The sequence below is a fragment of the Piliocolobus tephrosceles genome, chromosome 8, assembly GCF_002776525.5.
Source record: "Piliocolobus tephrosceles isolate RC106 chromosome 8, ASM277652v3, whole genome shotgun sequence".
NCBI lineage: Eukaryota > Metazoa > Chordata > Mammalia > Primates > Cercopithecidae > Piliocolobus > Piliocolobus tephrosceles.
Genome location: NC_045441.1, coordinates 11,363,361 through 11,376,805, shown reverse-complemented (window position 1 = coordinate 11,376,805; position 13,445 = coordinate 11,363,361). Strand labels below are relative to the sequence as shown.

General features: G+C 53.8%; 1 protein-coding gene across 6 annotated transcripts; it reads right to left on the bottom strand.

Moving 5' to 3' along the window:
- Positions 1–1,237: 1,237 nt before the first annotated feature.
- ORAI2 (ORAI calcium release-activated calcium modulator 2) lies at positions 1,238–11,662 on the bottom strand. Of its 6 annotated transcripts, none has more exons than XR_003309875.2 (4): positions 11,363–11,662; positions 7,574–7,681; positions 4,893–5,130; positions 1,238–1,785 (listed from the first exon to the last, which is right to left on the bottom strand). XR_003309875.2 is itself a non-coding variant. In XM_026456630.2 (3 exons), exons 1-3 carry the CDS (start codon positions 11,494–11,496, stop codon positions 1,777–1,779), a joined length of 381 nt encoding a protein of 126 aa, XP_026312415.1. In that variant the 5' UTR covers positions 11,497–11,509; the 3' UTR covers positions 1,238–1,776. The 6 variants fall into 6 exon arrangements, 1 of the variants encoding a protein (XP_026312415.1); XR_003309876.2 differs by having other exon boundaries at positions 11,516–11,553; XR_003309874.2 differs by lacking the exon at positions 11,363–11,662 and adding an exon at positions 11,059–11,348.
- Between the last annotated feature and the right edge of the window lie 1,783 nt (positions 11,663–13,445).

The following is a 13,445-nucleotide window of genomic DNA, read 5'->3' as shown; positions in this document are numbered from 1 at the left end:
ATCCCAGCACTTTGGAAGGCTAAGGCGGGAGATCACTTAAAACCAGGGGTTCAAGACCAGCCCGGGCAACAAAGCGAGACCCTATCTAAATTAAAAAAAAAAAAAAAAAAAAAGAAGAAGAAGAAAAGAGAAGGCAACTGTGTTGATGCAGAATTCTTTTTAATTTAAATTATATTTTTTGTTTGTTTGTTTTGACACGGAGTCCCGCTCTGTCGCCCAGGCTGGAGTGCAGGGGCCAGATCTCAGCTCACTGCAAGCTCCGCCTCCCAGGTTTAGGCCATTCTCCTGCCTCAGCCTCCCAAGTAGCTGGGACTACAGGCGCCTGCCACCTCGCCCAGCTAGTTTTTTGTATTTTTTTAGTACAGACGGGGTTTCACCGTGTTCGCCAGGATGGTCTCGATCTCCTGACCTTGTGGTCCGCCCGTCTTGGCCTCCCAAAGTGCTGAGATTACAGGCTTGAGCCACCGCGCCCGGCCTTTTTTTTTTTTAATTGAGACAGAGTCTCGCTCTGTTGCCCAGGCTGAAGTGCAGTGGCGCTATCTCCGCTCACTACCTCTGCTTCCTGGGTTCAAGTGATTCTCTTTCCTCAGTCTCCCCAATAGCCCACCATGGCTAATTTTTTTTTTTTTTGAGATGGAGTCTTGCTCTGTTGCCCAGGGTGGAGTGCAGTGGCATGATCTCAGCTCACTCCAACCTCCCCTTCCCAGGTTCAAGTGATCCTCCCGCTTCAGCCTCCTGAGAAGCTGGGATTACAGGTGCCAGCCACCACACCTGGCTATTTTTTTTTTTTTGAGACAGAGTTTCGCTCTGCCACCGAGGCTGGAGCACAGCACAGCGATCTCAGCTCACTGCAACCTTCGCCTCCCGGGTTCAAGTGATTCTCGTGCCTCAGCCTCCTGAGTAGCTGGGACTACAGGCGTGTGCCACCACACATAGCTAAGTTTTTGTTTTTTTAGTAGAGATGGGGTTTCACCGTGTTAGCCAGGGTGGTCTCCATCTCCTGACCTCGTGATCTGCCCGCCTCAGTCTCCCAAAATGCTCGGATTACAGATGTGAACCACTGCGCCCGGCCTAAGTTTCGTATTTTCAGTAGAGACACTTTCACCAGGTCGGCCAGGATGGTCTCCAATTCCTGACCTCAAGTGATCTGCTCACCTCGGTCTCCCAAAATGCTGGGATTACAGGCATAAGCCATGGTGCCCGGCCTTCCTTTTCATATTTTTAGTAGAGACTGGGTTTCCCCATGTTGGCCAGGCTGATCTGGAACTCCTGACCTCAAGTGATCCACCCGCCTCAGTCTCCCAAAGTGCTGGGATTACAGTGAACCACCACGCCTGGCCTGTGTAGAGGTTTTATGAGGCGGGCCTCAGATCACTGGTTCTCTGTGTTGGGGGAAGAATACGCATCAAGAAATAAGCTTCAGGTTAGGCATAAGCACGTGTTGCTAGACAAAGGAACAGCTTTGCAATTCTAATGAGGGAAGACACACTATAAAGGGCGAACTCTACCTAGCAATCTGTACCTCTGCCTGTTCCCAGGGCCCTGCCCCAACTCAGCTACAGTTTCTGATGATTTGTACTTGTCACTTATTTTTCCCAAGCTGCCCTGCAGTCTGAAGAATGAGCTGACCAATTGACGCTATGCTAATCTAATCAAGCAGGTGCACTGTGGCTCCGCCCGAGTCTCAGCTCCACGCCAGACGGTTAATTTGCTTCCCACTGCAGCTGGCGCTCTGTATCTCTGAGTTCCACATCTGCAGATTCAATCCACCGCGGGTCAGAAATACTTGGGGGAAAAAACAAAATGAAACAACAGTATTTTCCCCTTGGCATAAGGTGAAGAAAAAAATAACAAACAAACAAACAAACAAACAAAAACCCAGCCTGGGCAACACAGCAAGACCCACCTCTTTTTTTTTTGAGATGCAGTCTTGCTCTGTTGCCCAGGCTGGAGTGCAGTGGCGCCATCTCAGCTCAGTGCAACCTCCCCTCCCAGGTTCAAGCAATTCTCCGTCTCAGCCTCCAGAGTAGCCAGGATTACGGGCACCTGCCACCATGTCCATCTAATTTTTGTATTTTTAGTAGAGACGGGGTTTCACCATCTTGGCCAGGCTGGTCTTGAACACCTGACCTCATGATCCACCCGCCTCGGCCTCGCAATGTGCTGGGATTACAGGCGTGAGCCACAGAACCCAGCCTCCACCTCTTTTAGATGGAGTCTTGCTCTGTCACCCAAGCTGGAGTGCAGTGGCGCCATCTTGGCTCACTGCAACCTCCACCTCCCAGGTTCAAGCGATCTTCCTGCCTCAGCCTCTTGAGTAGCTGGGATTACAGGCACGTGCCACCAAGCCTGGCTAATTTTTGTATGTTTAGTAGAGACAGGGTTCCACCATGTTGGCTAGGCTGGTCTCGAACTCCTGACTTCAGGTGATCTGCCCGCCTCAGGCTCCCAAAGTGCTGGGATTACAGGCATGAGCCACCACGCCCAGTCAGCTTTTTCTTTTAAATTGTACCATCAGTCTAACAATTGAGCCTCTGGCCTAGAGAAAAACAATAGAGGCCGGGTGTGGTGGCTCACGCCTGTAATACCAGCACTTTGGGAGGCCGAGGTGGCTGGATCACCTGAGGTTAGGAGTTCAAGACCAGCCTGGCCAACATGGTGAAACCCCATCTCTACTAAGAATACGAAAATTAGCTGGGTGTGGTGACGTGTGCTTGTAGTCCCAGCTATTTGGGAGGCTGAGGCAGGAGAATCACTTGAATCTAGGAGGCGGAGGTTGTAGTGAGCTGAAATCACACCACTGCACTCCAGCCTGGGTGACAGAGCAAGACTCCATCTCAAAACAAAAACAAACAAAAAGAAAAACAAGAATTGTTTTCACATAAGGAAACAGACTGGACAAGGTATAATGCTAGCACTTTGGGAGGCCAAGGTGGGAAAATCACCTGAGAGTTCAAGACTGCAGTGAGCCATGATTGCACCCCCACACTCTAGCCTAGGCAACCGAACAGAGAACTTGTCTCTAAAAAAAAAAAAAATTAGCCAGGCGTGATGGCACGTGCCTATAATTCCAGCTACTCAGGAGGCTGAGACAGGAGGATGGCTTGAGCCTAGGAAGTAGAGGCTGCAGTGAGCCATGATCATACCACTGCCCTCTCCAGCCTGGGCAACAGACAGGGACCCTGTCTCTAAAAACAAAACAACAACAAAAAAAATCACTTCCGCCCAATAGGACCTGTAAGCACACTGTTGTGTCCTCACTGTGAGTCCTTAACCTCTGGGACAATTCCCTCCAGGGGTGTGGGTCAGCGGCTTTGGAATCAACAGGAGATGGGCCCCTTGTCAGAACCACAGCTTTGTCTGAAACTGACTCTTGTCCTAGGGGATGACTCAGAGGGAAGGCGGCCACTGGCAGCCAGGCCAAAAGCTCTGCTTTGTCACCCTGGAGGTCACATTCCAGGAACTTCTGCATCGCTAACTGGGCTAAACTGATCCAACCCCAATCAATCCCTGGGGCCCTGCTCAGAGATCCCTGAGAGCTCCAAACTTTTGGGTGGTGCCCGAGATGGGGCAGACGTGGGCACTTTTCTCCAGGAAACCCTGTACCATGCAGCGATTTGATTTGATTTTATCTTTTTAATTAATTAATTAATCTATTTATTTTGAGACAAAGTCTCACTCTTGACCAGGCTTGGAGTACAGTGGTGCGACCTTGGCTCACTGCATCCTCTGGCCTCCCAGGTCCAAGCAATTCTTTTGTCTTAGTCTCCCGAGTAGCTGGGATTACAGGCGCCTGCCACCATACCCAGCTCATTTTTTTTGTACTTTTAGTAGAGACGGTGTTTCACTGTGTTGGTCAGGCTGGTCTTGAACTCCTGATCTCAAGTGATCCACCCACCTCGGCCTCCCAAAGTGTAGGGATTACAGGCATGAGCCACTGCGCCCGGCCAAAATAAATAAATAAATTTCATTTTTTCTTTTAGAGATGGGGTCTCACTCTGACATCCAGGCTGGAGTGAAGTCATGTGATCATAACGCATTGAGGCCTCGGCCTCCTGGGCTCAAGTGATCCTCCCGCCTCAGCCTCCCAAATAGCTGGGGCTATAGGTACGTGCCACCATGTCCGGCTAATTATTTATTTTATTTTATTTTATTATTTTTTATTTTTTTGAGACAGAGTCTCGCTCTGTTGCCCAGGCTGGAGTGCAGTGGCTGGATCTCAGCTCACTGCAAGCTCCGCCTCCCAGGTTTACGCCATTCTCCTGCCTCAGCCTCCCGAGTAGCTGGGACTACAGGTGCCCGCCACCTCGCCCGGCTAGTTTTTTGAATTTTTTTAGTAGAGACGGGGTTTCACCGTGTTAGCCAGGCTGGTCTCGATCTCCTGACCTCGTGATCCACCTGTCTTGGCCTCCCAAAGTGCTGGGATTACAGGCTTGAGCCACCGCGCCCGGCCTATTTATTTTATTTTTGTAAAGACAGGGGTCTTGCTGTGTTGCTCAGGCTGGTCTCAAAACTCCTGGCCTCAAGCTATTCTCCCACCTTGGCCTCCCAAAGTGCTGGGATTACAGGTGTGAGTCACTGCACCTGAGCTACTATAATTACCCTGCTCCAACCAACCTCCCTCCTTGCTCAGCAAGTTCTTGATGTGAACAGGACAGAGTGGGCTTTCTGAAGATTCTCGGGCTGGGAGCCCCCGGCATACTCCCAGCACCCCCACTCACGTTGACAGAGTCACCCAAATCCCATCCGGTGGGACTTGGGCGGATGCTTTCCCCTGGTCCATCCTGGCTGCCAGAGACTGGAGGGAACGCTTTGGTCCCCAAGGCATCCCGGGACCTCAGTTAGCAAAGCCCATCTGACCAGCGAGCTCCTCACCTGGCGCGCACACTCACCATGGCGAAGCCGGAAAGGAGGGCGGAGGTCCTGCTGGAGGCCTTCAGCTTGGCCCTGCTCAGGTAGAGCTTCCGCCACGACAGGGCCTGTACCGAGTGGTGGTTGGAGGTGACCAGTTCCAGGTAGCTGCGGCGGACCCAGTCCCGGTAATCCATGCCCTTGTGGCCGGGCTCCGGGCAGGCAGGAGTAGAGGGGTCGACAGGCACGTTGAGCTCAGCGCTCATGGTGGGAGCCAGGCTGAAGGTGGGAGAGAGACATGCTCTGGCATCCTAGGTTATGCAGCCTGGAAGAGCTAGACTCTAAGCCCATTCAACCTACAGAGGCTGCCGTATACAGCCCACACCAGAGCCCAGGGGTTTAGAAAGTGCCCAGGACCTAACGTTATGATTGTTTGTTTGCTTTTGAGACAGTGTCTCGCTCTGTCGCCCAGGCTGCAGTGCAGTGGGGCAATCTCACCTCACTGGAAACTCTGGCTCCCAGGTTCAAGTAATTCTCCTGCTCAGTCTCCTGAGTAGCTGGGATTGTAGGTGTGAGCCACCACACCCGGCTAATTTTTGTATTTTTTTTTTTTTTTTTTGAGACGGAGTCTTGCTCTGTCGCCCAAGCTGGAGTGCAGTGGCCGGATCTCAGCTCACTGCAAGCTCCGCCTCCCGGGTTTACGCCATTCTCCTGCCTCAGCCTCCGGAGTAGCTGGGACTACAGGCGCCCGCCACCTCGCCCGGCTAGTTTTTTGTATTTTTAGTAGAGACGGGGTTTCACCGTGTTAGCCAGGATGGTCTCGATCTCCTGACCTCGTGATCCGCCCGTCTCGGCCTCCCAAAGTGCTGGGATTACAGGCTTGAGCCACCGCGCCCGGCCTAATTTTTGTATTTTTAATACAGACAGGGTTTCATCATGTTGGTCAGGCTGGTCTCGAACTCCTGACCTCAAGTGATCCGCCTGCCTCAGCCTCCCAAAGTGCTGGGATTACAGGTATGAGCCACTGCGCCCAGCCTCCAGGACCTAAAGTTCTGAAACCTGGATTTGACTCTACTGTGTGATTCTGAGCATGACAGCTGACCTTTCTGACCTGGCTCTTTCATCTTGAGAATGGGGATATTTCCACCTATAGGACTTTTAATTTATTTTATTTTACATATTTTTTTGAGACAATCTCGCTGAGTCACCCAGGCTGGAGTGCAGTGGTGCAATCTCTGCTCACTGCAACCTCCAACTCCCAGATTCAAGCGATTCTCCTGCCTCAGCCTCCCAAGTACCTGGGACTACAGGCACCCGCCCGCCACCAGACCTGGCTAATTTTTGTATTCTTAGTAGAGATGGAGTTTCACCATGTTGGACAGGCTGGTCTCAAACTCCTGACCTCAGGTGATGCAACTGCCTCAGCCTCCCAAGATGATGGGATTACAGGTGTGAGCCACCGTGCCTGGCCTTCAACTTAAATTTTGATCATTACAGTTCATCCTAAGAAAAATACTGGACTTACAAAACTAAAGCCACATCCAAGCTACAAGGCAAACTTTTAGCAAGATGAAAAATGAAATCCACCAACTCACATGATCACATTTTAAGGAGAAACAGACGGCAGAGATGCCTGGACTCATACCTGGTAGACATCTGGTTTGACTAACATGGATTAAACATCAGAAGGACGGATCTGTCAAGATTTGTGAATTTAAACCTAAATCTCCACTAAGTAGAGGATTGGCGGTCGCGTGTGTCCCAAGGAGCTGGGTTGCTCGGCCGCACGCCAGGATCCAGTTCTAATTAATCTGCAGGGCGTGCTTCAAGGGCACAGGCACCTTGTAGTTGACTTGGCATCAGAAAGAGTGACTTTTCCAGCCTGGCCAACATGGTGAAACCCTGTTTCCACTAAAAAAGAAAAAATTAGGCCGGGCGCGGTGGCTCAAGCCTGTAATCCCAGCACTTTGGGAGGCCGAGACGGGCGGATCACAAGGTCAGGAGATCGAGACCATCCTGGCTAACACGGTGAAACCCCGTCTCTACTAAAAAAAAATACAAAAAACTAGCCAGGCGAGGTGGTGGGTGCCTGTAATCCCAGCTACTGGGGAGGCTGAGGCAGAGGCAGGAGAATCGCTTGAACCCAGTAGGCGGAGGTTACAGTGAGCCAAGACTGCGCCACTGTACTCTAGCCTGAGTGACAGAGCAAGAACTCTGTCTCAAGAAAGGAGAGGAGAGGAGAGGAGAGGGGAGCGGAGAGGAGGGAAAGGAAAGAGGAGAGGAGAGGAGGGGAGGGGAGGGGAAAGGAAGAAGGGAAGGAAGAAGGGAAGGAAGAAGGGAAGGAAGAAGGGAAGGGAAGGGAAGGGAGTAAATTCTATGTCCAGGCCCACACAGGCCCCATGGAAAGTCTGCTTCAGGCTGTTACACACAGATCCGTGTTCTAGGTCCCAGGGAGCGTGGCTGGGGTGGATGGGTGGAGTGGGGGGTGCTTAACAGGGTCAGCAGCTGAGGAAATGCCCCAAACTTAGTCCATCCATGCCAGAGTCAAGCCCCCATAATTGAAAATGCCCTAATTTGGAAATTACGCAGGAAGGTGCTGGAGGTGGAAAACCATGTCGCCTTTCCCTTTGTTCTCAACAAGGCTGCAAAGCCACAGCCTTCCCTGGCCAACAGGCCCTCTGGGAACAGTTCTGTGCTATTTCTGCCAGGGGATGCCAATTACCAGGGCATTTATACGAATGCCAACTTGGGCTCTCCGTCCCATCTCCTCATGCACATCCGCAGCCAGCAGCACCGCGTCCAAGCACTTCCATCCCCGGGTGTACCTTCCCTTGGGGAGAATTCAGAGAAACACTGCAATCCGTAGGTTAGCTCCACATCATGGAAAATGCTATAATTTGGAAACTGCATTTTTCCTCTTCCCTCACCCCCATAGTTAACAGAATTAAGCGTGCAGGTCTGATGACTGCAGTATACGGAGACTGCAGGGGTGAGACGCTAACCTTTGCTCCCTCCGTCCTCCCTCCTCCATCACACAGGTGCTGAGCACACTTGGCACTTAAGGATCCAAGATGAAAGAGGCCAGAATTCATGGCCTCCCAGTAGGGGAGCAAGATAAGGGGATGTGGGTCGGGAGCTGTGGCTCAAACCTGTCCTTCCAGAACTTTGGGAGGCTGAGGTGGGCAGATCACTAGAGGTCAGGAGTTCGAGACCAGCCTGGACAACATGGTGGAACCCTGTCTCTACTAAAAATACAAAAATTAACTGGGCGGCCGGGCGCAGTGGCTCAAGCCTGTAATCCCAGCACTTTGGGAGGCCGAGACGGGTGAATCACGAGGTCAGGAGATCGAGACCATCCTGGCTAACACCGTGAAACCCCGTCTCTACTAAAAAATACAAAAAACTAGCCGGGCGAGGTGGCAGGCGCCTGTAGTCCCAGCTACTTGGGAGGCTGAGGCAGGAGAATGGCGTAAACCCGGGAGGCGGAGCTTGCAGTGAGCTGAGATCTCGCCACTGCACTCCAGCCTGGGCAATAGAGAGGAGACCCCACCTCAAAAAAAAAAAAAAAAAAAAAAAAATTAACTGGGCGGGGTGATGGGCGCCTGTAATCCCAGCTACTCAGGAGGCTGAGGCAGGAGAATCACTTGAGTCAGGGAGGTGAAGGTTGCAGTAAGCTGAGACTGCAGCACTGCACTTTAGCCTGGGCCACAAAGTGAGACCATCTCAAAAAATAAAATGAAATACAATACAATAAAATAAAATAAAAGTCAGGTGCAGTGGCTCATGCCTTTAATCCCAGCACTTTGGGAGGCTAAGGCAGGTGGATCACTAGAAGTCAGGAGTTCAAGACCTGCCTGGCCAACACGGTGAAACCCCATGTCCACTAAAAATACAAAAATTGGCCAGGTGTGGTAGCATGCACCTGTAGTCCCAGCTACTCAGGAGGCTGAGGCAGGAGAATCACTTGAGTCCGGGAGGCAGAGGCTGGAGTGAGCTGAGATTGTACCATGGCATTCTAGCCTGGGTGACAGAGACTCTGTCTTAAAGAAAAAAAAAAATAGCCCGGTGACAGAGGTTGCAGTGAGGCGAGAGCACGCCACTGCACTCCAGCCTGGGCGACAGAGCAAGACTCCATCTCACAAAAAAAAAAAAAAAAAAAAAAAGAGGTAGGGGCAGTCCTCATCTACTGAGCTAAAGGCTTCAGTGGAGGGCAGGGAGCAGAGGACTGGCTGCCTCACACCAAGGCCAGGAAAAGGTGCCTGCAGGTAACACCGGGGAGGGGACACAGCGGCCCTTTGCAGGCCAAAGTGCCTCACACCTGTAATCCCAGTGTTTTGTGAGGCCAAGGTGGGAGGATCACTTGAGGACAGGAGCTGGAGACCAGCCTAGGCAACATAGTAAGAAGCTGTCTCTAAAAATTATTTTTTTTTTGAGATGGGGTCCTGCTGTGTTGCCAAGGCTGGAGTGTAGTGGCACGATCTCGGCTCCCTGCAAACTCTGCCTCCCAGGCTCAAGTGATCCTCCCTCCTCAACCTCCCGAGTAACTGGGACTACAGGTGTGTGCCACCATGCCTGACTAATTTTTTTTTTTTTTTTTTTTTTTTGAGACGGAGTCTCGCTATGTCACCCAGGCTGGAGTGCAGTGGCCGGATCTCAGCTCACTGCAAGCTCCGCCTCCCGGGTTCACGCCATTCTCCTGCCTCAGCCTCCCGAGTAGCTGGGACTACAGGCGCTGCCACCTCGCCCGGCTAGTTTTTTTTTTTTTTTTTTGTATTTTTTTTAGTAGAGACGGGGTTTCACCGTGTTAGCCAGGATGGTCTCGATCTCCTGACCTTGTGATCCGCCCGTCTCGGCCTCCTGGGATTACAGGCTTGAGCTACCGCGCCCGGCCAAAAGAATTTCAAAAAAGAGGGACCTTTCCTCAAAGACAAGACGCTGCCCGCATGGAAAGATTCTGAGAGACAGGAAGGCCACTCCAGGTGTACGTGTGGGGTGGCTCCCCTTGTCCAGGAGATAAGTAGGGAAGGTGGCTGCCCCCTGGGGGTTGGAGGGGGCAGGGAGATGTGGGTGGAAGACACTTGGAGCTTGGGGCTGTGGAATGAGCTACAGGATCTGGGCAGAACGACTGGGCGTCCAGCCATGGGAGAATGGAAGGAATCGGTGAGTGGAACGGTCTGGGCACTGCTAGATCATTCTGGTTTGGGACCACAGTTCAACCCAGGGAAATGACTGGCCAACTGGGAGGAGTGGGAGGCAAGGGAGAGCCTGGTGGCCTCCAGAGGAAGGAAGGGTGAACAAGAGGGACGCTCCATCAGTAAGGGTGGGCTGGGCTCAGGCCTGAGAGTGGAAGTGAAGAGCTCAGGGCAGTGAGGGCTGAGGGTGGCTTCCTGGGAGCTGCCAGCCCTCCCATGCCCCATTGGTGAGGCCCTGCAGATGCCCCCAGAGTGGGTGGGGTTGTGGAGGAAAGGATGTCTGTCTGCCTGGAGCTGGGTCTTGAGACAGGTCTGCAGGTCTGGAAGGAGCAGCCCAGGAGGGGATTCATATTCATCCTCTATGTTTCCACTGCCACCTGTGTGTGCCAGGCCCGGTGGCCTGGGGGGAGGGACAGAGTCTGGGCCCCACATTGGATCCCAGGCAGGGGGTGGGGTGGGGCAGGAGGGAGCCCTGCACTTCTGTCAGGTGGCACAGACCCTAGAGGATGCTCCGGGACTGAACCTTGTGGGGTTGCTTTTTTTTTTTTTTTTTTTTTGCTTTAACTAGCAGTCAGAGAAAACAGGTCTTGTAGAATAACGCGATCCCCTCTCTAATGATGAGCGATTCTTCCTGGCTGGCCTGTTCCACACATTTCCAGAGGGCGGTCTTGGAGTTTGACTTCCTCTAAGCATCTGGGGCACCGGCAATGGCGAGTGTCTCTCTCCGGCAGGCGCATTGCGAGGGGGCCTCCCAGGGACGCCCGCCTGCATCCCTGTCCCTCCCCCAGGGGCACCCCGGTGTCCGGACCCGGCTGCGCCCTCGACCCTGATCCGCTGGGCGCCGCACCCCGCCAGGGATCCCGCGGGGTGGAGGTCACCAACCCCGTATGGGTGGTGACCGCGCCCCGGCAGCCTACAGTCGTCCCCTTCCCTGCCGAGCGTCCCCGGTCCAATTTCGGCCCCCCGAGCCGCAGGGACCCCGCTCCCGGCGCCAGCCCCCCGCCGCCACACTCACCGGAGCTGCCCTCTCCCCGCCCGGCTCAGCTCCCGCTCGGGCTGCGTGGCCGCGTGGCCTGTGGCCCAGTGGCCCGGCCGGGGCGCCGAGCGCGGCCCCCTCCCTCCTTCCGCCGGTCGCGCGGGGTCCCCCGGCCCCGCCTCCGCCCCGCCCCCGCGGCCGCCGCAGCCGCTGCCAAGGCAACCGGGCGCCGCCGCCACGTGACCCGCCCGCGGGGGAGCCGCGGCCACGTCACCCGCCGGGCCGGGAGGGGCGGGGCTGGCGGCACCTCCTCGGAGTGGCGGGGTAGGGGTCCCTGCCTTACCTGGAACCACCCCGGGATCGCGCGCTGGAGAGGAGCGGGAGAGGTGGGAAGGCCCTGACCCGCGCGCATCCCTCCTGCCCCAGCTCCCGTCCCCCGCCCCAGCTCTGGGAGTCAAGGCGAGGCCCCCGCCCCATCGGAGATCCAGCTACCCACAGACCACGAGCTGGGCTTTCCCTGCCCCTGGGTCCGGGCGCAAAAGGGAAGCTCTGGGATTGGCAGGGGGAGCCTCGGGGCGTGCCCAGCATTGGACGCTGGCTGCATGGAGGGGTGGGGAGTGGGGACAGGGCGGGCGGGTGCCTGGTGGGCGCCTGGTGGGCAGTGGAGGGGAAAGGAAGGTGGGGAGGGGAGAATCCGTCTGGCCATGCCCGAGTTTTCACAGGATTTTTTTTTTTTTTTTTTTTTTTTCTTTTTTGAGACAGGGTCTGGCTCTGTCACGCAGGCTGGACTGCAGTGGTGCGAACATGGTTCATTGCAGCCTCGAATTCCTGGGCTCAAGTGATCCTCCTGCCTCAGTCACCCAAAGTGCTGAGGCTACAGGCAGGAGCCACCACACCGTGGTAATTTAAAAAATTTTGTTTTTGTTTTTTGAGAGGGAGTTTTGCCATGTCGCCCAGGCTGGAGTGCAGTGGTGCCATCTCCGCTCACTGCAACATCCGCCCCCAGGGTTGAAACCATTCTCCTGTCTCAGCTTCCTGAGCTACAGGTGCGGGCCACTAGCCTGGCTACTTTTTCGTATGTTCAGTAGAGAGGGGGTTTCACCATGTTGTCTGGGCTGGTCTTGAACTCCTGACCTCAGGTGATCCGCTGGCCTTGGCCTCCCAAAGTGCTGGGATGACAGGTGTGAGTCACCGTGCCCCGCCAAAAAAAAAAAAAAATTCTTTTTTAGAGATAGGTCTGTGTTGGCCAGACTGGTCTTAAACTGGCCTCAAGTGATTCTCTCAATCTCTCAAAGCACTGGGATTACAAGTATGTGCCACAACGTCCAGCTACTTGTTAAATTTTTTGAAAAATAGACGGGATCTCGCTATGTTGCCTCTGCTGGTCTCGAACTGCTGGGCTCAAGTGATCCTCCCACCTCAGCCTCCCAAAGTGCTGGGCACAGAGGCATAAGCCACCTTGCCTGGCCCCTGCCCAGGGTGTTGGATGGCACCACGAAGAGCTTGCACTGAGCTAATTGGGGATTGCCACCCAGAGCGCACTGCTACTCAGGCCCAGCAAGACCCCTGGGGTCCCAACCCTAGTGCAGCATGCTGTCTTTCTCAGGCTGTTCGCAGACTGCAGCAAAGAGTTTCTGCTGTGCCCTAGTCCCTTCCACTCTCTACTGCTGGGAGCCTCTCACCCTTAATGGTGAACTCTCTGCGGTTTTACGAGTGAGGTAGTCAAACAGGAGCGTTCTTTTCAGGAAGTGCAGCACATGAATAATTCACAGACAGACAAGATGGGTTCCTATCAGCCCGGCGGTGCCAGACGGTCCCTTGGAGTCCTTCCTCCGTGCCGGGTAGGCTGCTGCGTGCCCTACATAGGATTTTTCCATCTGTCACAACAGCATTGGACCGTGACACATTTATCCAAACGAAGGAAAAATTCCACTCATGTCAGCCAGCCCACATTTTATGACAATTGGAAGAGTAGATGTTACGGACGCCAGGTTAAATCCATCTACACTTCGAGTTGTATTTTACAGACTACTGCTGAGAGCCAGAATGGAAACCACGAGGACACTTAGTCTAATAAACCAGGTTTCCCCCTCCAGGTTACTGACCTAAAAGGCAGGTTAGGCCCTAACGTGGGCATAAGAAAAGCCCAGGGTTCCTTACTGGCCCTCCTTCCGCCACCCCCATCAATGGCTATGGGTAAGGGATCATTTGAATTTCAGGGGGCAAAGTCCTCAAAAAGCAATCATGCTATGGCTTTCCAACATGGAGTTCTTGGTAAAATATATCTCAATGGCTCACGCCTGTAATCCCAGCACTTTGGAAGGCCGATCACCTGAGGCCAGGAGTTCAAGACCAGCCAGGTCAACTGGTGAAACCCCGTCTCTACTAAAAATACAAAAATTAGCCAGGTGTGGTAGTGCACGCCT